Raw genomic sequence first — 23,502 nt, forward strand, 5'->3', positions numbered from 1 at the left:
AACGAGCCTGCGTTTTTATAGATACCATTACATACCATCCGGCCGGTCATGGTGGATCTTAGCAAATTTGCAACAGAAATTGCTGCTGTGTTTTAGCTTTTTCTCATATTTCCTATATCCTGCTGGAAACCAAGATACTGAATTAGCAAATGGTAATTAAACACTCCCAAGGAAACATATCAAAACACTGATTTGTCCAATAATAATTGCATCTGTAACGACTGGGAACAGAGCAGTCATTGCTTGGGAATGTTTGTGGGGGAAAAACACCAAAAAACGGACTTCCTAGGCTATGATGTCTTTTTCTCTCTCTTTCCTTCCTTCTTTTTTTCTCACATCTTAAAAAAAAAAAAAAAAAAGAAACCCAGGAGAAAGTAAATGCTAAAGTATTCAGGAGCCTCCTTTGACCGCTGGCAGACGGGGAAGTGTCAGGGGTCAGGGAGAAAAGTAAATAAACAAACGGGCTTGAACTTTGAAAAGCCACCTCTAGAGGCTGTGCAGTAGCCCACTGTGAGCCCGGGGCGGCGGCATTCAGTGCCATAGCTTCCTTGGAGCTGCTGCGGGAGCCCCCTTTCCCCGGGATCTGTGCAGCACCAGCTGGGGAGGGGGCTCATGCTTCCAGTCAAGTCGCTGTCAGTTTGCAGCCTGAATGCGTTGGCCCTTAAAGGTCTATTGCCCAATTTAGATCCTACATTTATACTGAATTTTACCTCTTCAATTGATTTTTGCCCCTAGAGTGCACTGTGTTCCTTATACCTAGAAAAGTATGTCTATGGTTAAAACTTGCAAATAATTTTTGAGTCATCCTGAAGGCGCTGCAGAACACCAGTACCACCTCCTGACTCAGAAGCGCAGGGTCCTATCTGTGCAAGAGGTGGAGAAATACTCTCTTGTTCCTTTGCTTCTACTTTGTAGTTGGGCACAGGAAGGTTAGACGTGTGCAAGTACGTGTGTCTGTTTATTTGTTTACCCGTTGTAATGGCCAGGTGTGTTCACAGGCGTATGTGTTCGTAGGGGTATGGATGGGGCAACCAAATCTGCCTCTTCTCTTTGCCGTGGGTACTTGGTGTGATTTTGTGGGCAGGGATGCCTGAGCTGCTCATTTGAATCTGCATATAAAAGGAGAAATTAAATATCTGGAAAATAATGGTAAATACTTTACCCGGCTCGGCTCTAACTTTATTTTCTGACATTGTGACCTTGCAGGGCACCAAACCTTGCTATTTTAATTTGCGTCTGAGAGGATGTCTGAGGCAGGGGACCTGAATCAGGCCATAGTGGAGGAAGGCGGGACCGAGCAGGACAGGACCACTCCTGAGAATGGCATTGTCAAGTCGGAGAGTCTGGATGAAGAGGAGAAGCTGGAACTGCAGGTAAGCCTGGGGGACCCGTGTCTCCCACCATTGTGTGCGTTTCCTCTTTTCATTTTTAGACTACTCTGAAGCTTTGTGTTCCTCTTTTTTTAAAAAAGAGTTTGACTAGTAGAATGACCAGGGAATCCATAAAGCTAATCCTCTCCTTTCCCAACTATTAGTCACTTTTTTCCCCCTGACTAAATCATGCTGGACAATGCCCTTTGAAATGGCTTTGCTATTCTGTGGAAAGAGGAAGACTCAGCTCCTGATAAACTAGGAAAAATCAAAGACGTGCACTCTGCCGACCTTCATGGGCAAGCTGAGGTTCGATTCTTATTAGCAAACAAACCCCAGCCCTGGAATTCCCAGCCAGAGACAGAGAGAGAGAGAAGGAGAGAGAAATACAAGGGGCGCACTGGCAGTGATTGAGGGTGATTGACAATACTAAAGAAGTGGCATGATTAAATGCATCATGAGTTATGAGAAAAGAAGATTTAGTAGAGGAAAAACAACTGTACTTGCAAATAGCTTGTATGGATTTTCTTTGAACGGAACTACAAAAGTGTTAACTTTTTATTTACAAGTGAGCAAAGGCAGATAACCACATAATGGCCCAAAGCCTTCAAGGTCGGCTTTTCTTCTCTAATAGCTGCTGAAGGAGAGAGAGCTGCAAGTTCAGTGGCCAAAAGTTTGGGGAACCAGGGGAGGAGAAGTCCTCCGGGCACTTAGAATACCTTTGTGGCTGTTACTGTTGATTTCTCCACTATAGTGACACATATTTTCTCCCCCTACCCCCCCCCCCGATTGTTCATTTACTGTTTGTTCGTTTTATTTTGCTTTATTTCATTTCTAACATACAGAGGCGGCTGGCAGCTCAGAACCAAGAGAGAAGAAAGTCAAAGGTAGGGTTTGGAGATTCTCTGTAGACCTGATATCAGGATATCAGTTGCATCTTTTACATCTGAGTTAAAGGATTTGCCAGCAACTCAGATGGCTGTGTGGAGATACTGTGGCCGATTTTGGCTGTCCTGGTATGTCGGCTTTTCATGGGCTCATGTCCCCGTCTACCTGCCTTTGTCGCTCTGGCTCTGGATGCTTTTTCATGAGAGCACTTAGGGCTCCCAAAGCTGCGAATGTGCGCACTCGATCCCATGTTCACGCGTGCAGATTCCACTGTGCTTTACAAAGCAAGCAGCTGCTTGTTTTGTTTTCACTGTCAGTAAAATTTGGGGTGAATGGTGTCGTCTCCCAGTGGGTCCCTGCCTGGAAGTAAATAGGGGCTGGGATGTAGGACACATTCATCATCTTTTTCAACCATCCTCAGTTAAGTTGCTTCCAAACATTATTTTCTGTCGCCTTTTCCTTGTGGCATCTTCATGAAATGGCAGCAACTCATCCTTCGTGCGTTTCCAATGCGGCGGGCACGATGGGTCGCTGGAAGTGTTCCTTAAACCCGTCCATGCCACCCCCTCACTCTGTCCCTGTCGGCGCAGGGCTCTGATGCTTTGAGCCAACACAGACGGCGCTGAGCGCTGGCCTGAAGCTCAGTAGAAAGGCCTGGCTTGGGGTTGTCACGTGCAGGTGGACCTGATTTGACTGCCCCAGAATGTTTTCTGTTTGTTCTTTATTCTCTCCTCCCCTCTTCTTTCCCCTCCCAGTCAGGAGCAGGTAAAGGCAAACTGACTCGCAGTCTTGCCGTCTGTGAAGAATCCGCAGCCAGGCCCGGAGGGGAGAGTCTCCAGGATCAGGTATACCCCCTGTTACTATGGTTACTTGCACGCATGGGACCCACCTCTGTGTGCATGGGCATTAGTTTGGCATTAGACAGTGTTTTGGGGCAGAAGAAACATAATTGAAGAAAGAAATCGTTTTCTGGCTTCAGCCCCTGCTTATGAGACATTTTAAACTAGTGTCACGGTTTGTCACAGAGTGTTACGTTTGTTTTTTTTCCAGACCCTCTGAAAACTGGAAATGGAAAGGAATTCAAAAGAATTTAGATTAAAACTTAAACAAGTAAGCCCAGTAGTGCTGAATTTCCTCAAAGGCTCTCTCTTGATAAGACTGAACCAAATATAGACCTAAGTGTCCCATCTCCTTCCTCATGGGAGGGTCTTACCTCTCACCTCCCCCAAATGCATTTGCCTATAAGAAACATAACCCCTGGCTACCATCAAACTCTAGACATAGTGAAAAGGGTGCACTGTGCTTTGGAGGAACACTTTTATGGCCTTTAGTGGAGATGTCTCAATACCGGAAAAATTATTCAGAAATGATTCTGAGCTGATGGTGAATTTAAGTTAATATTATTCATACATCGCTGCACATCCTTATAATTATTGTTGCTAACTTACAGCAAGACTATTAGGCTCTAAACATTCAAACTCCAACAAAACCCTTTTGTGACAAAAATGGGAAACTTCACATCGTATTTATTTTTCTTTGCCTTGTAGGCATCATATTAGCTTTTATTAAAATGGTCTTGCTGCTGCTATTTCCCTTATTTTATCAGAGGCTGAGAGCAGTCAAGACAAAAGTAAAATGATTTATCTGAGCCCAGGAGAGGGAAAATTGATTTGAGATATCATTATTTTTGTTTGGTCTTGTTTTGCTTTTCTCTTTGTACTTTAATTGAAATACTCTAAATTCTCCTCATGGTTCCAGAGAGCATTGAGAGCACTCACTTTAAAAGGACCAAAAATAAATCCCTTAGAGATTTTGTCCTGAGAGTTTGGGTTTTTCCCCTGGCCGCATTTTCTCAACATGCCACTCCTGTCGTCGGGCATGGACAGGCTGCCTCTCAGTAGCCATCACTCTATTTCACCCACAAGCTTTCTTTTCCTTGGGTTCTGAGAAATGTGTGGCTTTTCTTCAGCATTTTCTTTGTGCTTCTATTTTTAATGGAGATTGAAAAGGGGGATCATGTGACTATCACGGCTTGTATTATTCAATGTCGATCGATGGCTTGCAATGTTCTGCACATGCTACGTGTTAACTCCGCAGAATGACAGACTCTGGGGGGAAGGAAGGCCCCAGTTGTCCCCTACCCCAAGGCAGGGCATTGGAGGACAGCCTTTAGAGACATAATCTGATTTTTTTTATCCCATTTGGCAAGGTACCAGGAGGACATTTTTTAAGAGATCACCTGTATCATAGTGCCCGGCCTGGACCTAAGTCCAAGCTTCTCCATACAATAAGATGTAAACGGTGCTTTGTTCCTGCTGGTTGTAAGCTCAGTGACCAAGACCAGCTTCCTAGGAGAGAGTTAGAGCTTGCGAGCTTCCCTTTGGACTGGCTGAGGGGCGGTGGGAGCAGGGGCTGCTAGACAAGACCCAGACACACATGGAAGCAAGTGGCCGAGCTAGCCCTTTAGACGAGAAAGAAGCAGACCTTTGAGCTTATTGCAATGCCTTCAGTAGCTACCACTGGCACTTACAAAGGGTGGGATCTGAATCCCAGAGAACGCTGGCAGATGTACACAGCGTATGGATTGTATCGCTTCCCCAATGTTTGTATATTCACAGTATTTGGAAAACTGCCTTCATTTTCCTGTGTGGAAAAAACTCTTGCTACCTGTATTACTTGATCTCAGACCCATAGTGGATGGTTCAGTCTGTCCTTAAAGGAGTTTTGCTTTTCTAATGTTTTACTCTTTATCAGTGTATTACTGCAACTTGAATTCATTCTTTTACTGTTGTTGGACATAAACTTTTCCTGTACCAATGTATTTATTAACACTTGTATTTTATTATGGAGCATATCAATAAAAATATTAAAAAATAACAGATTGTTTTTTACCAACTCTATAGCACTTTTGTGAGTTCTTTCAACACCATAATGTATATTTCTGTATAGAACAGATAGGTATTTTTCTGAGTATAGTCTTGTTCCACACATGGCATGAGTTTGTCCATTTTGGGTAAATAATGCCCATTAGCCTCTGCTCTTACATTTATATTGCCAAGCCTCTTTAATTTTTAGATTCAAACTTACGGAGGCTGGATGGTTCAGTTGGTTTTGAAGAAGCAATGAGACCACTTTCATGGCCTGGTACCCTTAGTTTCCCCACCTGATCAACTGTCAAATTGATTCTTTCCCACCCCTGCCCTGTCTTCTGAACTCAAAATGTTCCAGCTGCTTTCTTAGCAAGTAGAAACAAATCATAACCCTAAAATCTGCCTGAAGCTTTGCAGATTGACATTTCTATCCCAAATCAAGTGATAAAAGACCCTATCATCAAATTACACTCTGTTTTACATATTTCATATATGTTCATCTCCAGGATAAATATGTGACTGTCAGAAAATCAGCTAAGATAAATATGTATCATGAGAACGTATTTTATTTTATCTTCTATTTCACACATCTTTCCAACCATGGGTGACTTTTTATTCCAGCCACGAATTCACAGTGGAGCCCCTCCCACTAAAGAAACTTGGCTTTGGAGGACTTTGATTTTATGCTTGTTAGATTAGACGAGTTAACCAAGAATCATTAAGAATCCCAGATTGGCTGCAATTTGAGAATATACAGCATCAATTTAGTCACATGTAGATGAGCATTAGTTTAGTTTTCAGTGAAAAACACGATTAGTCACTAGGAATATTTTTTTCCCTACATCATAAATTTTAATGTCACTGGTAAAAGAAAGCTTTCCCATCAAATGATCTCTTACATAAGAACACGTGGGCTTAATGTTGGCTAATTTGTCATAGTTTTAATCATAGCATGGGATTTTCATAAAACTGAAAAACCTAATTCGGTTCATTCTTCTTCAAAACAGTGAACATACTATCAACCAAATGGCTGATATACAAATTAATACAAAATGCTTCATTTTCAGTGCTAAATAAATAAATATAAAAGTGGGTTCAGCCCAAGTACTGTAAATGCTCAATCTTCTACCAAGCAACAATCCAAGAGAATCTTACATTTTTGGAAAGGAGTTAACTGATACTAAAATTAAAATAATATTAGGTATTTATATATAATTGATGGAAAATATGATTCTATTTTCTACTCTTTCTAAAAGGCAATGCTTATTGTAACTATATATTGTGATGATTTATTAACGGCATTTGTAAGCAGTGTATGTGTGACAATAATGCACACCTAAGATTCCTGCAATTATATAGCTTGGTTTTTTTAGTAGTAAAACATCATTGTTGATATAGTTGTAAAGTGGCCATTAGGGCCTTTATTTATGTCTGTTCTATCTGTAATTATGATTCGTAACATCTGTCTGTCTGTATTTGTGCCAGTTTCTCCTTACAGGGACTTATAGCAAAGAACTGTAGAGGCCTCTCCTTGTTTGAGACATTGCAGCGGCTGTGATGCAAGCTTACCGAGAAATAATTGTTCTAGGGGTTTAAAAATAAGCCTGTAGAGAAAATAAGAGTTGTGATCTACAGGAAAGTAACTCGCTTGAGCTTAATAATCGTGAGGCAAAGTTTTAGTACTAGATATTTTCCCCTGACCTCCCACTGACTTCTGAACTTTAATTCACCTACAAGGGCAATTATTTCTCTGACAGGTTTAATTTTTTTTACCATTTAAGAGAAAAAAAAATCTGCACCTGGCTTTCATTTGCTTGTACTTGATAAGCTCTATGCAAAATGGAAACCAGACAGAAATTATTAAATCTGGCCCTAAATTATTATATTTTTTCCCCAACAGGAATCAATTCATTTACAGCTTTCCAGTTTTCCCAGCCTGCAAGAGGATGATAAATCTAGGAAAGATGACTCTGAAAGAGAAAAAGAACAGGATAAAAACAAAGATAAATCCTCTGAAAAACCCAAGATCAGAATGTTGTCAAAAGGTGAATGTGAAAATGTTTCCTTAACTTACTCAATTTGGAAAAGTGACGAGCTGCAGAATACATTCTAGGTTTTACTTGTATATTCACCTCCCACCAAACTCTGCATTTAAGTGTGTGTGTGTGTGTGTGTGTGTGTGTGTGTGTGTGTGTAAAATATGTGAACTTGATATTTTTTTTCTGTTCATGGTGTCATTATTTGTGTAGCCAGAAAGGTTATTTTTAGGATCACATTTTTTTTGGGATCTTCTGTTTTCAAAGATAAGTTTGTACGAGCAGTGAATATAAATCTGCTCTTGTTTCAGGTTTATTAGTCCCATTAGTTTGGATTGATGAACAGCAGTGATTCCCAGTTTTATATCTTAACTTTCATGTCTATCTTAAAGGACAGGTGGTGGATTAGCAGTTCTTAGCACGTAAGCAACGCCCTCCCCAAAGCGCAGACGTGTGTGTCAGTGTCAGTGAAATGCACACTTAACATTTTGCCTGGCACGGATGAACTTGGTCTGTGCAGCCCATATACTGCCCCATAATATCTCAGTTAAAATATACACACTTCTACTTCAATAAAGTTTTCCACGAAAAAGTCATTCCTTCTAAACCTGCAAACCTACAATGCAGACTTTTCAAATAGTTGCCATATATGGAATTGTACAAAACTACAAGCAAACAAAAGTAAAGACAAAACTAAGTTGAAGCGAACAGTGCCACGAATAAATAGCTTTGCAGTAGACTATTTTTTTAGTAACTGAGAAAGAATAGGGCATCCGATCAGCCAAGGAATGACGACTGCTTCTAATATTATGCTCTGTAACCACTTATCTGCTTATAATAATTGTCTTCCCTGCTGAATATCTAAAACCCGAGGTGTATACAAGAGTAAAGAAGTCCAGGTTCCTAAAACAGTTTTAGAAATTAAGCTTTAGCTAGCATCAGAAGATTTAAAAGACTTAGAAATATTTAGTATCCTCCTGTATCTTGTACTGATTAATATTTAGATGGTCTTAGGGCTCGCTTTTATGCCTTCTCTTTTTAAGAGTAAGAGGGTTCCATGGGGTCTCGAACTCAGGGAGCTCTCTGTGGGTCGAGAGCACCTGTCGGGGGGAGGCCGTGCCCTTGCCGATTTAAAGCACGGAAGGAACACGTGATATCTGACTCCACCCCCCACTCACCCCCCACCCCCTACCCCCCACCCCCCCAGACTGCGCCTGCTTCCCCTCGGGTGATGGTTGGGCCTTTGCACACTCAGGGTCTAGTGGGTGCCCTCCACCCCTGAATCTAACTTTTACTCATGTTATGCCGCCAGATTGGTCATTTGGAAATACGTGTCTCTCATACCCTTAGCTTCACCTAGAATATGCCTGAGCAGGAGGGAGACGGGAAGGGCTGGGAGAGCCTTTTGGACCCCATCCCCCCACCCTCCCCCCCACCCCCATCCCACCCCTGACAACGCCGCCCTGCTGTCTGTTTCAGATTGCAGCCAAGAATACACGGATTCTACAGGCATAGACTTACATGAGTTTCTGATTAACACGTTAAAGAATAACTCCAGGTAAATTCTTAAACAAACCTCTTATTGTTAGAAGGGTCAAGTGGACTATTACAATCAAAGTCATGAGTCCAGATACTTCTAAGAGGGGACTTGTGAAGTGCAGGCGCCTTCTCTGATGTCTTCAACTATCTCTCGTATTTTCACTTTTCGGTGAATGGTTTGTATGCTTACTGTTGATAGGGAGTCTTAATTCCTGGGTGAATAAGTTATAGTTTACAAGTTCTGCTCTCCTTGTCACAGAGAGATATTGGATAAGGGGGAAAATCGAAGGAAAAAATCAATATCAGATAAACCAATTATGCTTCAATGCAGTTATAAAACCATCTACTTGGGCTTTGGTATGTTCTAGTTTCCAATTAATTTAAAATATACAATTTATTTGATGTGTTTTATGGGCCTAATACCTTGCATATTCTAATTAATATTAAAACGGCACAAGTTTCAATATTACAAAATAGTTAACCAAGGAGATGGGAAATAATCGTGACTAGAATGAAATCCTATGTATTGGACTGCGTAGTCCCGAGAAGAGTTAGACACAGGTCTGTAGCCACATACATTAAAACAATATTTTCCATACATCCAAAATGAACTTTTTAGGTCTTTGGCAATGGAAATACATAAAACCCTTTTCATTTTCACATTTATTTTGCAGGGACAGGATGATACTCTTGAAAATGGAGCAGGAAATTATTGATTTCATTGGTGACAACAAGTATGTTAAATGGCAATGCTGGTTAATTTGTCTGATGTATCTTAATTTGATATTTGGCTTTAATTATTCATTCTGGAAAGAGTTAGGGATGGATAAAACGTTTAATACGCTTGCTGATTTGTTAAATGGAGATTCTATTGGAGCTATATGCTAATGGGAATTGTTGCTTGGACCATGTGTGCTCCTGCTTGTTAAATTCCTGACAAAATAGCTATGAACAGGGGGGCCACTGATTAGCATAGAGTAGCTGTAGCAAGAAGCGACCCTTTTCATTTTTATGATAGTTTTTTAATGGGCTCCAGCTGGCTGCAGTCAGTTATGCCTGGAAATAATTGTGCCGCTCGCTGTCACTGTAAACCGTGTAATGACACATCTCCAGATAGGCATCTGCACTCGTGTATTATGTCATATCATTTGTCCTGTGCCTGGCTCCATCGATAAGGTATCGTGGACCAAAACAGAGTACTTTCCAACAGACTTTATGATCTCTTTGGCCAGAGAAATGTGCAACTATGAAACAAAGATATTTATTGTAGTGTCATCGATAAATCTATAGTAAGTGGACAATTTGTCAAAATGGGGACGTGAAGTGATGCCAGAGATGGAGTGGTCTGGCGGAAAGAGATACGGTTGGGGATTTTGTGTGGGTACCTGTGAAACGTACTTCAGGCCAGAGGCAAAAATGCTGATTCCGCTCTTGTTGGAACTCTCTTGCAGTAATCATTATAAAAAGTTCCCTCAGATGTCATCCTACCAGAGGATGCTCGTCCATCGTGTGGCCGCTTACTTCGGGCTGGATCACAATGTGGATCAGACTGGAAAATCTGTCATCATCAACAAGACCAGCAGCACGAGAATGTAAGCCCCAGCCCTGCATTTATTTAGCACAGTCTTTTTCTCTCCTGGATTCATTTAGAGGAGCACGGTATAAAATTCGAAGCATGTGACATTTAAAATGTGCAGTGTTACTTATCTCTTGTTCTTATCAGCAATAGGGTGGTATTTGTCTGTAGAAGATTATCTGAGGACCAGGAAACTTTATAAAATTCAGGCAATGAAGTGAATTTATTCCCTGATCTTTAACAGAGCTCCTGAAATGTAATTTTTTTTCTTGCATCGGTACTGCCTGTGATTATAAACAAAACTGGGAAACATTTTATGTCAAAACGTAACTCCAGTTAAAAATAACAGACATTTTAAAACAACAACGACATGCGCGGGATAATTGTCCTTTTCTTTCATTTTTCTCGCTTGTAGACTTCTATCTTATTGTGGCTTCTAAAATAACGAAAAGCAGCAACCCTGGAGGCAGAAATCCTGCCTCTAAGACCTAGCTCCTTACGTACTGGCTGTGTGGCCTGAGCCAAGTCATTTTAAATCGGCCGTCTCAGTTTTTGTCACTTGTAAAAGGAGGGTGTTGGGCTAGATGGTATCTAAGTTCTAGCTAAAAGGGGGATGGTTGTTTTTTGATCCTTAAAAAATTGGTTTGCTTCTATTTTAATATGGTCCCATGGTCCCACTGAGTCACCAAAAGCGTAAGATGAGTAGTTTTTTGCTTTGGAAACTTGGAGCTGTGTCTCTTGAACCCAGGTCTCCTTTGAGTACAGAGCAAGCCACTTTTATAAGCCAAATACAGATTAAAAGGAAACTCTGTCCTAAGTAAAGCATTCCCTGGAAACGTTGGCGTGCTATAATTCCGGGGTCTTTTCCAGGGTGCTTGGTAAACTGTGTGCCTGGCACGGTTTTTAGGAATGCTGTCACTGAAGTCACCTTTTGGATCAAGCGAAGCAGCGTGGTTAAAGCCCTTTGCTTCCTGCCCGCCAGACGCCGGGACAGGCAGGGGGGAGATGAGGCTCTTTCTCTGCAAGGCCCAGCCCGTGTCCCGCAGAACTAGGGTGCCGGTCATGGTGAGAAACAAACGGGAGACCTGGGACTGAGCTTGGCTGTTACCTCAGGGACACTCAGCACTTCACTTCTCTGGGCTTCAAATTACTTACTTATCTGCAGCAGAGATTGAAGTAGCTAATGTTTGAGGGCCCTTGACGCCTCAGTATCACCGGGTCTCGCGGTTGTGTCCTACGTGGCTGGCAAAACACATCTTAGCGCTGACCAGCTGCCCGCGGGGTTGTTGGCACAGGCGCCTCCTGTTGGTCTGAGCGGAGTAGGAATGGAAAGGTCACTGTCCTTTAACCCTTTACCTCTTCCCTCGCCATCCATCGGATACTCTGAGCGATTGCTGTCGTTTTTCATGCTCCATTCTGGTTTTTCTGTGACTTGCAGATTCCACGGGGCGGGGAGGGACACACTGATTGCAAAACGGGCGAGCGAGCAACTGCTCCCGTGTCCTTTGTTTTCCCCTGTCTCCCTGTAAGCCCCAACAGAAAGGCCCACGGGCCAAGCAGACTGTCCCATGCTGTTTCAACTAGTACAGGGAGCGCATTTATTTTTTTTATATGCACTGATTTTGCAGTCACACGGCCATGAGTATTAGTGCCCATGCTCGAGACCTGTTTTCTTATAGAACTTACTGCTTTCTGGTTGACCATGAACCGAGCTTTTGAGTTGACTTTCGCCATATTGTGTTTTTCAACCGTTAGTTCTAGCTCTCTTTCCCCAGTATATTGCCAAAAGTATATTGGTTTCCCTCTCTGGCACGTTTAAGTGTTTTCTGTGGGAATTCTTTGTTAACCATCAGATTAGGTGTCGACACCAAATGAGCCTCTTGGAAACCTGGGTGGGAGGAATTAGGCTCTGTGCTGTTTTGGCACCACAAACGGTGTTTCTAATCCATGCACTCTCTGTAATGTTCCTTTTTTGATATTCAAGATTGAGGCTAAAAATGTGAACAGCGGTTTTATCAATAATATTTAGATGCTACAGTTAGAAGAGTCTGTTTTTAGACGAGAAGCTTCACTCTTCTCTTTGCCTGTCTCTCTGATCTACACTTTCTCTTGCTTACTTTCTATGATTCTAGCCCTGAGCAGCTCATTGCTCTTTCACTAGATAATTTTTTCTTTCCCCCTCTTCTTTTCTTCATTCTAGGGAAAGGATTCATGTTCAGGGCATATCATTTGGAGACTAGAAACCATCTACTTGTGCTAGTGTTTTCCAAAGGACCCACATCAGCCAAGGGCAAAACCCCATATGCATGTGAATGTTTTTGCATATGTCAGAGTAACTATTCAACTAGTCCCAGATAATCCTCATGTTAAAAGGTTGTCATCTCTTGAATATTTTTTTCTTTTGTCTTTCACATCCACCCACTGTCATGGCCTTAAATCCCCTACTCTAAAAGTACACAGCAAAGAAGGAAAATGGCAAATCCACTAAAAGAGAGTGGTGACAGATCCCAGACATGGTGAAACAAGAATAGTGGCCCAAAGGCTGAGGTTGGGGGGGGGGGGCTCCAGTGCTCAAGAGCTCAATGCCCTGATTCCTGGGAAGTTGGACCTACGTGTTTGCCTGGAGTGACGAGTGGTATTAGTGACTTTAGTACTTTGCTTGCTTGTTTGTTCCAGAGCTGAGCTGCCCATTAGGTGAATCACAAGAGCCATAAAACCTGCTCTAGGACTAGATAAAGCTTCTCTCTCAGTAAAGCAGTTGAGCCCAGTTAGAAATCTTGAAGCGATGGATATTTATTGCACTCCGAGAAAGGATGGTGGGACCTTCCACCTTCTCAGTGGGCAGACCCAGCAAGGAGTGGACAGAAGTACATCAGAATCAGCGGACATCTGTTCCGCCTAGTGTCCTGAAGAGGCTGAGGTTTCGAATGGGAACCTTTGTTTTTGGACCCGTAGGCATTTCACGCCCTGCGGGTGATTAATTGCATTTATACCAAGACAAACAGAAAAAGCACCATACTTTCCTCTCACATTTGTTATATGTCTTTACCTTTGGCTGGGAATGTGAGTAGCACCGTAAATAAACTGAGCAGCATCCTGATATGGATGCCCGCTTGACAGTCTTGGACATCCATGAGTGGCCGGTTGGCGTCCTGTCGTTTCTAAACTTGGGAAATTTACTCTGCACTTCTTTTCAGAAGAACATTGAAAATCATCAGACTGGAAGTCAAAGATCAGAAACCTAAGAACTAAATTGCTCACAGGAAAGCCAATGAAGTTTCATGTACTGAAAACCCAGTACTTTAATCAATACTCAGGCTCTAAGTAAGACTTATATGATAACATTGGTCCAACTCCATATCATTCCTCTCAAATATTATACTTCCTAATATTATTATTCTCAAATGCTTCAGAGACCATCAGGCTGTATAGATGAGATAGGTGAATCCTAGAGATATATCGTGAGGAGGGAAAACAAGTTTGTTGTACTCCTTTCCCCACATGAACTTATTTATGAGCCTCTGAGTGTCAGATGTGTAATTTACCACTTAATTTTGGAAATGAAATATGCACATGCCTTCTATAATGTTAGTATTCTCAATATAACTTTTTAAAAAAAGTCTTTCCATGGAGTAATGATACTTTTTAATTTATTTATTTATTTATTTATTTATTTATTTATTTATTTATTTATTTTATCTTATAACATTTCAGGGTTGGAGAACCTTATCTCTTCCAAGGGCCACTTGGATATTTATAACATCATTCACAGGCCACTCAAAATTATCAACTTAAAAATTAGCTATGGGAAAAACTCTTAGATGTATTGAATCCCGCCTGCAGTTGCCTTGGCAGGGCCAGACCAAATGATTTCGAGGCCCGTGTATAGCCCATGAGCTGGATGTTCCCCACCCCTGTCTGGGTAAATAAAGCTGAACTATTTTACAGGAGCAAAAACTGAGGTTCACGTCCTGATCTTTCTCACCTACTCAATTCACAGAAAACCAGGACTGAAACCCACTGCTCCTGGCCCTCAGCCGCGACTCTTCTCTAAGACTTAGGAAAACAAGAACTAATCTTAATAGAATCAATACTCTGAAATGATGATAAAAGCAAGAGGAATCCTAAACACTATTCTTTCACGAGTACCCACTGATTTACTTACAACTTCCTAATTTGCATTTAATTACTTTAAAAACTGAGCAGACAGCTCAATTCAACATTGTTTACACTAAGATGAATGTTAAAACTATGACACCAACAAAACTCCAGGACCTCACAACCCACAGGATTAAAAATGGTTCCTGCACACTTGGAAGGGAGACGAAACCACGTTCTTAAACCCTGTCGGGCAAAAAGCGCTTCCCAGGTGCTCCGTCCGGGGCTGCCAACCAAAGAAATGCAGAGCATTGCACGTGCCCGCCTCCTGCGGGTAGCTCATCTGAAGGGGCGGCATGATTTCGGTCAGTGCTGTGTGCCGAGTGCATAAATACACTGCGTGTGCTACACACTCCGGGCAGTTTAGAGAAAGGTCCGCGCGTGTGTGCGTGCTGCACGTAGCCGTGCCCGAAACGTGAACACTGACGGAGGGAGAGGGGCCGCTGCGCCTGTGCGGGCCCGGAGCGAGCGGCCCGAGGGCTTCCTGCACGGCCTCTAGGTCTCGGAGGCCGGCGCTCCTGCAGCTCTTGGACCCTGGGGAGAGTTTTAGGGCAAACCTGCGGGGGAGAGCCTGGTTGTATACAATGAATAGCTGGGCTTCTGGTGTCTTATTAGTCTTCAGATTTCTGTTAGTGGAGAAGCCATTGGCATATCACCATGTCTTTAGGAAAGAGAGAATTGAGGCATAGAATAGACAAAAAGTTGTAGTTTATTGGTCAAAGGTGTTCGGTTTTCACTTCATTGTATACTTAAATGCTAGACTGTGATTATTGATACAGATCTTCAAACAATAAATTGGAATCTACCAAGAGAAGTGGATTCCTACCTAATATGTATTATCCCGCAACCAGACTCCTCCCAAGTTCTCAGCCTTTCTGGATTCAGCAACATTCCCAGGAGAACATAACCTCCAAGTTCCTAACCTCTACTTCGCAACCTCCTGGCCTTCAAACCAGAAATATGAAAAAATAGCATTTCTTTATACATGCAAAAATTATCTGTTAATTCTATATCAACTAACGTACACTGATCATTCTGGACCTTCTCAGCAAGTAAAAATCTATATTTGCATGTAAGCTTAAATGGAATACTTTTATACACACCGTTATAATATATATATATATATATATATATATATATATATATATATAAAAGCAAAAATCCTTGAATGCCAAGAAACAACAATCATATTCATCAGTTTTCAAAGAACGTGTTACTTTAAGAAAATGGTTACTAGTTTATTTGGGCTGATGAATCAAACCATTATTTGATTATTATAGATTGGATTTCTCCTGATTAAGGTTCACACTAATGTAACTGTTGGTTCAATACCCCTTGGTGTACCTTTTAGATCTGGGCTACTCAGAAAAAAAGTGAAAAGTGCTAATAGCTTGTAAAGCACCCATTTACTGGGTGCCTGGCATTGAGCTTTACATGCCTTCCCTGTATCTCATTTATTCCTCCCAAGCCTTTTAAAGTAAGTATTATTAATTCCCCCTTTATTTTTACAACAAAACAAACAACCCATCTGTCATGGAGGTGTTGAGAAACTTGCGGGAAGCTGTAGGGTTAGTAAGCTGCAGAGCGGAGAAGACACGATGTGTGATTTGAGGAGCTGCATTCTGTTAGGCTTGCTGATCAGATTTGTGTGTGAACCGTTTAAACCTTTGCTTAATTATTAAAACTGCTGCTATGTGACACTGCGTATGCTAGCTCACGTCCATTTTATGTAAAGTTGCTGGGTTGTGTGCTAAAATGCACGATGTTTTGTGGGGAGTAGAGCTTTGAGTCATTGGATATATTAATGCTCAATATTTTTATTATTATGTTCCTATAATATTGCAATGAAAGACTAGAGAGCTTAAAGAAAAGAAAGTATCAGTACTAGCCCTCTTCTTTTTAAACGCTTTGTTTGTGGAAATGCTCAGTTCATGGCAAACTGCAGAAATACGCCTGTTTTGTTTGGCTGAGTAGGTCCAGCTGGTGTGCAGGCCTCTTCTCATTGTTGCTGACACTGGGCTCAGTGCAGTTCAGAAATGGCCAAACTCACAAACAGATAATATAATATCCCAGGTCTTATTTGCATGTGATTGATTTCTCTTTTTCAAATTACATATTTTCTCCTTTATTCTTTATCCATCTTATCTTTTTCTATATCATTATAATTTAGATTTCCCCTTTAGAGAGGAAGAAAAAGGTTGAGATTGGACACTACCCCTCAGTTATTATCATAATGTTATCATTAGTAAATGCATGTCTCTATGCATATCGATCAACAAACAGCAATAAAGAGGGTGATTTTTGTGTGTTCATATATTGGATTATATATATTGGAAGGTCTTAATGTGATAAGCCACCACCAGAAGCGGGACCAGTAATTAATCCTGATTATTTTTTAAAGTAGCAGTGCAGCAGAAAGAATTGGTTTGACAAAATAAAAAAGCAAGATGTGCATCTTAGCTGATTATAAAATAATATAGGCCATGAAAGAAAATTTAGAAACTATTCAGAATGTAGAATATTTTAATTGTCCATAATCCAGTGATTAAATACAAACTACTTTTAAATTACTGAATTTGTTTTCTATCTTTTTAAATGAATAGTTTTTGTTAGTTTGTTGTTATAAAATACATGTTTATTATAATACTCAGAAGTATATCAAAGGTTAGCTGTAAAAATTGCCCATTAGCTCACCATCCAGAGACTACTATTATCAATGTTATTATTATTATATGTTATAGTTTCAACAAATCTGACCATAGTACATCTACTTTTTTATAACTTGCTCTTCTATGTTAGTAAATAGTATTGAATATCATTTTATAGAGCTACATATTACATATGGAGATATTTTAAGTTACTTAATCCACCATGGATTTCCACTGTTTTGGTGTCTTGGTCAATAGAACTGTGTATTAATTGATTACCATTGCCCCTGGTTTCATTCTTAGAAATAGAATCACTGTGTCAAGGCAGATTGACACTTTCAAGGCTCTTAATGCCCACAGCCGGTGTACCCGAGCAGTGGTACCAATTTAAGAGGAGATGTCTTACCGACCCTTGTGGTCTTTGAATATTCTGCTTAATTTTGCTGTTGCTCATAAATAGCCTTATGTTAAAGGAGGGCCAAGGTGTTTCCTATGCTAGTTTGCATGTCTCTGTTTACATATATAAGTACACAGTCAAAATAGAGACAAATGAATTATTCAAAGATGTAGAGAATTGAGAGCCTATGTGTGAAAGATGCCAATAAAGGAGCACTGCCTATATTGGATTTATAAAGTATAGTCTCACTTAAAAGAGATTAAATGGTATAAAATGACAAAATAATAGTGGAAATTGTGAAATACTTGAAGAAGAATAGCTAGACTTTTTTTTTCTAAGAAAAAAATCAGTTGCAAATATTTTAATTGAAAACAATTCAAGTATTAAGGGAACAAGTGCCACTTAGATTCCTCTAATATGTTTGGCTTTAAATATTTTTGATAGATGTCTTACCCCACCAAAATATTTTTTATCCCGTTGTGCACAGCAACCTTTTTTTTGTTAAGATGTTTATACATATTAATGACCATCTTTCAGTTATTCAGTATGAAATTCAGACTTTGTGCACATCCATATTTAGTAGAACTGGATTCTCATTTGGGGGGGCAGGGAAGGACGTAAGCCATTTGGAAGAAAAGTCATACATTTGATCTCAAGGCACTGGCAGTGAGAGTCAACCGTTGAAAACACTTCTAGATCAAAAAGATTTTTAAAACAATTATAAGAATTGCTCAGCTATTTTAAGCTTGGAGAGGGAACAACTCCAACTCTAATTGGAATTACTGGCCTAGCAGGGTGCACTTGTCCCCACGGGTCCGCGGCCACCCCGCCTCTGAGTCCCTGCGCTGCGGCGAGGCCCAGGCGGCTCCCGCCCGTGCGCAGGAGCTTCGAGGGGGCCCCGCCACCAACTGTGGCAAAACCTGTTCTACCTGAGAAGAGAAAACCATTTTTTTTTCATATTTAATATTTACTATTTCTATGTTAAATCCCGTTTCTCTGCTTTGTCACGATGATATAGAGAAAGCTAGAAGCAGTGATAGCTCATGGGCTAAAATCCACCAGAAAAAGGAATTCAGGCACCTGTCGCACACGGGATGAGATAAGTGGTAAACTCTAGTATCGGTAACTTGATAGGGACCGTGACATTTTGCAGCCTTGAGGAATCTTTTTTAGAGGTACATCCTTATATTGATACACTAAAAATAATTTATTCCAATATTTTTAAAAAATGTTCCTAACATATTACTTTGGTTCCATTCATTTTATGGCTAAGAAATAATATTGCTATGATGTTAAGCTAGTGATAAAAAGGATTTTTAAAAGGTATAATATAATGGGACACTATCAGTAATTTTTAGTTTAATCACATGCAATACTTCAGCTGTATATGAAATTTTTCATGACTTTTAACTGCAAACTGCTCTCTAGCTTTAGAGTCATGATAATCCTCCATAAAACCAACCTGGAAAAATCTTACTAGGTTTATTTTATTCCTTTTATGCATGCTTGAAATAGTTACCTCATAATCACCGAAAATATTTTTGGGAAATCGTGAAGGGGATTAATAATTTGGACCATTAGGTTCTAATGTTTGAAAAAATGTAAACAAGATCATTGAAAAGCAGTTATGGGGAATGTGCTTTGCATAATTTATATCAGAGTAAGAAATATTCTTGCTCTAAATATTATTTACATGATTGATTAGAGCAAGCTCCTTTGACTACCCTTTGCTTATGCGATGGAGTATTTTAGCTAAATATGCCCTGCTATGGAAAACAAATAAACCAGCATTATAAAGAAATGCAAATGAAATTCAAAATAGTGTTAGAATAGCTCTCTCATGGTTCTGACACTTTAAACTGAGAAATTCCAAAACTAGAAAAGCTGAGATTCTTATTGCCACCTCTCTTCCTAAAATACCCTCAAATTTTAAAAACTTTAATAACACGATTATTTTAGGTCCACCTAAAGTGAATCATGGATTTGATTTTTAAAGATCTTTCTAATGTTATAAATTTGAACTTACACTCCTACTAACCAGACTCTCTTCTGTTTCATTTTATAATTTTAAAATGTATGACTGCTCATCTTATTCAGTGGCCCTTTGATCATTCCTTTAATTACATTGGTTTATATACAACTGTACTAAATTTTTATTCATTCATGCATTGATTCATTTATTTATTTAACCAAATGCCTCCCATATGCCGGGCCCGGTTCTAGGCACTAAGGATTGAGCATGTAAAAAAGGTTTGGCCCTGGCCGGGTAGCTCAGCTGGTTAGAGGGACGACCTGATTTGCCAAGGTTCTGGGTTCAGTCCTGGGCCAAGGCACATCCAGGAATTTAAGTGGAACAGTAAGTCGATGTACTTTCTCCCTCCTTCATCTCTCTTTAAAATCAATAAGGAAAATTTTGAAAAACAACACACAAATAAAACCGGGAGGCATTTTCCTATGAGGGAGTTAAAAACGAAGAGCCTTACCAAAACGGAACTTCCATTCCAGCTGTGGTTAGTGTGCTGAAGTCTCACTCCATATGCTTTCCTTCTTAAAAAAGAATTCTTGTGACTTCTCATACCATTTTACTTCTAAAAAAACCCCCCAAAAAACAGTTACAGACTGTTAGCAACAAATACAAGAAACATATATCTGTAAATGTAGCAGGGAGTAAATCCTTTTATTTGCTAGAGTTTATCAGACTACAGAGCTTAGGGATTTTAGGAGAGACTTAATTAGCAATCAGCATTTGTATTTAAGTTAAAATCCTAGTTGCACTCGCTATGTAAAAAACAACAACGATGTAACATCTAAGTATTGGTTAAAAATGTTGGGATGCTTAAAAAATTCCAGGAGAATTGTTACGGTTTACAGTGATCTTCGGCTGTTCGTGCTAATATCGGAAGACCTTATGGTCTGAGTAATTGAAGTGGACTGTGACTTTGCTACACCAAAATACATTTAATTTCTCCACTGAGTGGCCTTTTTGCCATAAAGTACAACTTTCCTTGGCTCCCTTAGTGTTCTGGTTTTAAAATGTCGTATTTGCCCTGCCAGATTGTTTGTTATATTCTACTACATTTTAATGGTATTGGAAAGCATTTATATTGATCTTTAAGATGATGCGATGCAAGGGTTTTGTTTTTATGGTAAGGTTTGAGGGCCCCTGGCCCACTGTGTGCTCCATAACCAGAGACACAAAATCACGGCTCTACAAGGAGGTGAACAGACTGATGCCCATAGCTCAGTGGACGAATCTATAAACCTGGGGCCAGATGGTTTATCTGTAAAAGAGGCAGAATATATTTGCTCCTCTTACGTCAAAGTTTTATCGTAAGGATTGGAAAAGATGATATCATTTTGCAAATATGATACAAAGTTCTAGAAACTATAACTGGTATCATTCCAGTTTTCTCTTAGTGTCTTTCACCGCTGTATAATCTATGTATATGTGTTTAAGGAAAGGATGAGCCCTGCCAATAACTGAATTATACACTTAAATTAATCCATTGTTTTCCAAGTGCTATTTACTTATTTTGGATCCATAAGGAAACGATGGCCTTCCCTTAATCACTGGGCACTCATATTAAACAGGAGATACATCAGAGTGGCTTCCCAGTGACTAAACGCATAATGAACCCAGTAGGGACAGAAAACCCACTGAGCTTCGGAAGTAATCCATCAGAAATGACAGGGACACTTTAATGAGAGTCATAAATAACAACTGTTTCCCAGCCCACGACAAATATTTTAGCGCTTCCTCTGGGGATGAACCCAAGCCCAAGTCAGGCCCTGAGCTGTGCAAAGTGCAGCGCCGAGTGTGGGAAATCAGCAAGGAAGCGGAGCCCTTTCCTGTAATAATACAAAGTGATTAAGGGGCCCTAAAAAAGTCGATCGACTGGTCAATAGTGTGTAAGTGCTGCGAGCACTTTCCCCTTGCTAATCAGTCATTAAGTTGTTTAAACTAAATATTTCCAGTTTCTCCAATTACTGAACTGATTTACAAGACTTGGTCAAGGATGTCAGGGCCTCCTGGAGCCAGATCCCAGAGCAGCTGTCATTGGGAAAAGACGGCAATAATCTATAAATGGTCCTCTCACTGTGGATTAAGAAGGTTCTTAAAAGGGAGGGCATGCCGGGAGGCGCTCTCTCCAGTGTCTGGATGCTGGTGAATGACTGTGTCACTCCCGAGTGACATGGGCGGGACCGTGATGAAATTCAGGAGTAGCGTTGGTCCAGGTTGCTATGGAAACGCCTATCCGCTCTACAGTGCAGGCCTTTCGGGCGTCTTACACTTCAGGCTGCGGCAAGCGAGACTCCGAATTCGAACCAGCCAGAGGTGTCCCAACACCGCCTGTCAAGTGACATGTTCAGTGACATATTGTTACCTGCCTGCATATTACCAGTGATTCTAGTATCAATACCACGTGTAAACTTTTTTTTTAAAAAAAAAGTTGAATGCCACTGCGGGGGAAAGAAAAAAAAAAACAGCACTAAGAAATAACTTTAAACGGGAGGAAAAACTTTTTTATTGATATGTTTTACTTTGCTGGCAGACCAGAGCAAAGGTTTTGTGAACATTTAAAAGATGAAAAAGGTGAAGAATCCCAGAAGCGGTTTATCTTGAAGCGAGATAACTCTAGTATTGATAAAGAAGACAATCAGGTTGGTTCTCAAGTTTGAGAGTGGCTGACGTTGTTTTGGAAGGTGGGCTGATGATGTTCTTGTCCTTCCTCTGTTGCTCCTGCCTGCCCCTCCCTGCTGTCCCCTGCCTCTGACACCTCCGTGCGCCCTCCCGCCTCCTCGCCCCCCCTCGCTCCCCCTTGGCGCTCGGTGGGAGCCAGAAGCCTCGTCCGCGCTTAGCCATGGCTCTGTGTTGGGCTGCATGGGTGGTGCTTGGCGCAGTCCCTGCTGCATGCGATGGGGGTTGGGGCGCCACCGGCTCCGAGCTGTTGGGAAAAGCTTCGTCAGTCGCATTTCCAGATGTCTGTGTAACTCTGGCAGTCGTTCCACTCCCTACAGCTTTGCCCTTCAGTTGTGCACAAATTGAGCTGGATTATCAAAACGGACCGATGATCACCCGGTGTAGCTGTAAAGAACAAACCTTGTTATGGTGAGGACAGGTGGATTTTGCAACTATCCTACAATAAGGCTTCACAGAAAAGAATCGAGTTCATGTCTTAGTCTCCCAGCCCTTCTCCTTCCCATGTTTTATTGTCCGTGTAAATTGTCTGCTTGTTTTTGCATGAACTGTACAGCACAACTCTCTCTTTACATGTATTCCGCTTGCGATACAGACAGTGCGTTGTTGTAGAGTAGCCTCGATAAGGGTAGAGGTGCTTTATTAAATCTCTTCTCCAGATGCGGGGGTGGGATCCGGGGCCATTAGGAAGGAAGAAAAGGGAGTGGCAAAGAAAACAAGTTTTACGTGAGACTGAGAACAGTGGAAAGTCATATAAATGCCATTGTACTTTGTAGGCCTGACAATCAAAATAGACTTTTTGAAAATGACTTTGCTTTAAAATTCTTAAGGGCAAGACAACAAGCGTCTCACTCAAGTTATTATTTTAATTACTCTCAGTGAGTCATCGTAAGGCAGGATGTGCATCTCCAAGCACTTAAAAAAAACACACCCCAAAACCAAACCCCGTTTATTATTTGTATCTCATTTCCTCCCACCACCACCTCCGAGCTCCACCGCGGCTCGCGTGGGCTCCGAAACACGTGCCTGCGTCCTGTGCTCAGCGGGTGCTTGCTGGATGGATGGATGGCGTGGTTAGAGCAGAGGGCCCGCGGGGGACGGCAGGGAGGAGACCGAGGGCAGGCGAGGTGCCGGGCGTGACTCAGGCGAGGGAGGGCAGCCCTCATGCTGGGTTCTTTGAATTGTTACCTTAGATGTCTTGATATTGACCCTGATCAACAAACACATTTCAAATGGATTTCCTACTTTCTATACCAGATGCAATTCCCTGGAGCAGTCATTGAGTGAATTCAAAAAATTAGGGTACAGAGAGAGAGGGTGC

At 41.1% G+C, this 23,502-nt stretch overlaps 1 protein-coding gene across 38 annotated transcripts in view; it reads left to right on the forward strand.

Moving 5' to 3' along the window:
* ARPP21 (cAMP regulated phosphoprotein 21) overlaps window positions 1–23,502 on the forward strand; it is a 131,499-nt gene that overhangs the window by 38,915 nt on the left and 69,082 nt on the right. For 22 of the 38 annotated variants that reach the window (XR_014000374.1, XR_014000375.1, XM_081159703.1 and 19 more), the window contains 8 exons: window positions 1,207–1,373; window positions 2,216–2,257; window positions 3,014–3,103; window positions 7,029–7,173; window positions 8,644–8,722; window positions 9,378–9,437; window positions 10,155–10,295; window positions 22,036–22,144. Coding sequence is in view for 35 of the 38 variants with exons in the window: in XM_081159703.1 (XP_081015829.1) it covers window positions 1,245–1,373; window positions 2,216–2,257; window positions 3,014–3,103; window positions 7,029–7,173; window positions 8,644–8,722; window positions 9,378–9,437; window positions 10,155–10,295; window positions 22,036–22,144 (795 nt within the window). In the remaining 3 variants the exon portion in view is untranslated. Of the gene's footprint in view, window positions 1–1,206; window positions 1,374–2,215; window positions 2,258–3,013; window positions 3,104–3,308; window positions 5,152–7,028; window positions 7,174–8,643; window positions 8,723–9,377; window positions 9,438–10,154; window positions 10,296–22,035; window positions 22,145–22,501; window positions 22,593–23,502 lie in introns of those variants that run through there. The other 16 variants (XM_081159720.1, XM_081159714.1, XM_081159718.1 and 13 more) reach the window with 5 other exon arrangements.

The sequence above is a fragment of the Miniopterus schreibersii genome (assembly GCF_964146895.1).
Source record: "Miniopterus schreibersii genome assembly, chromosome: 15".
Lineage (NCBI taxonomy): Eukaryota > Metazoa > Chordata > Mammalia > Chiroptera > Miniopteridae > Miniopterus > Miniopterus schreibersii.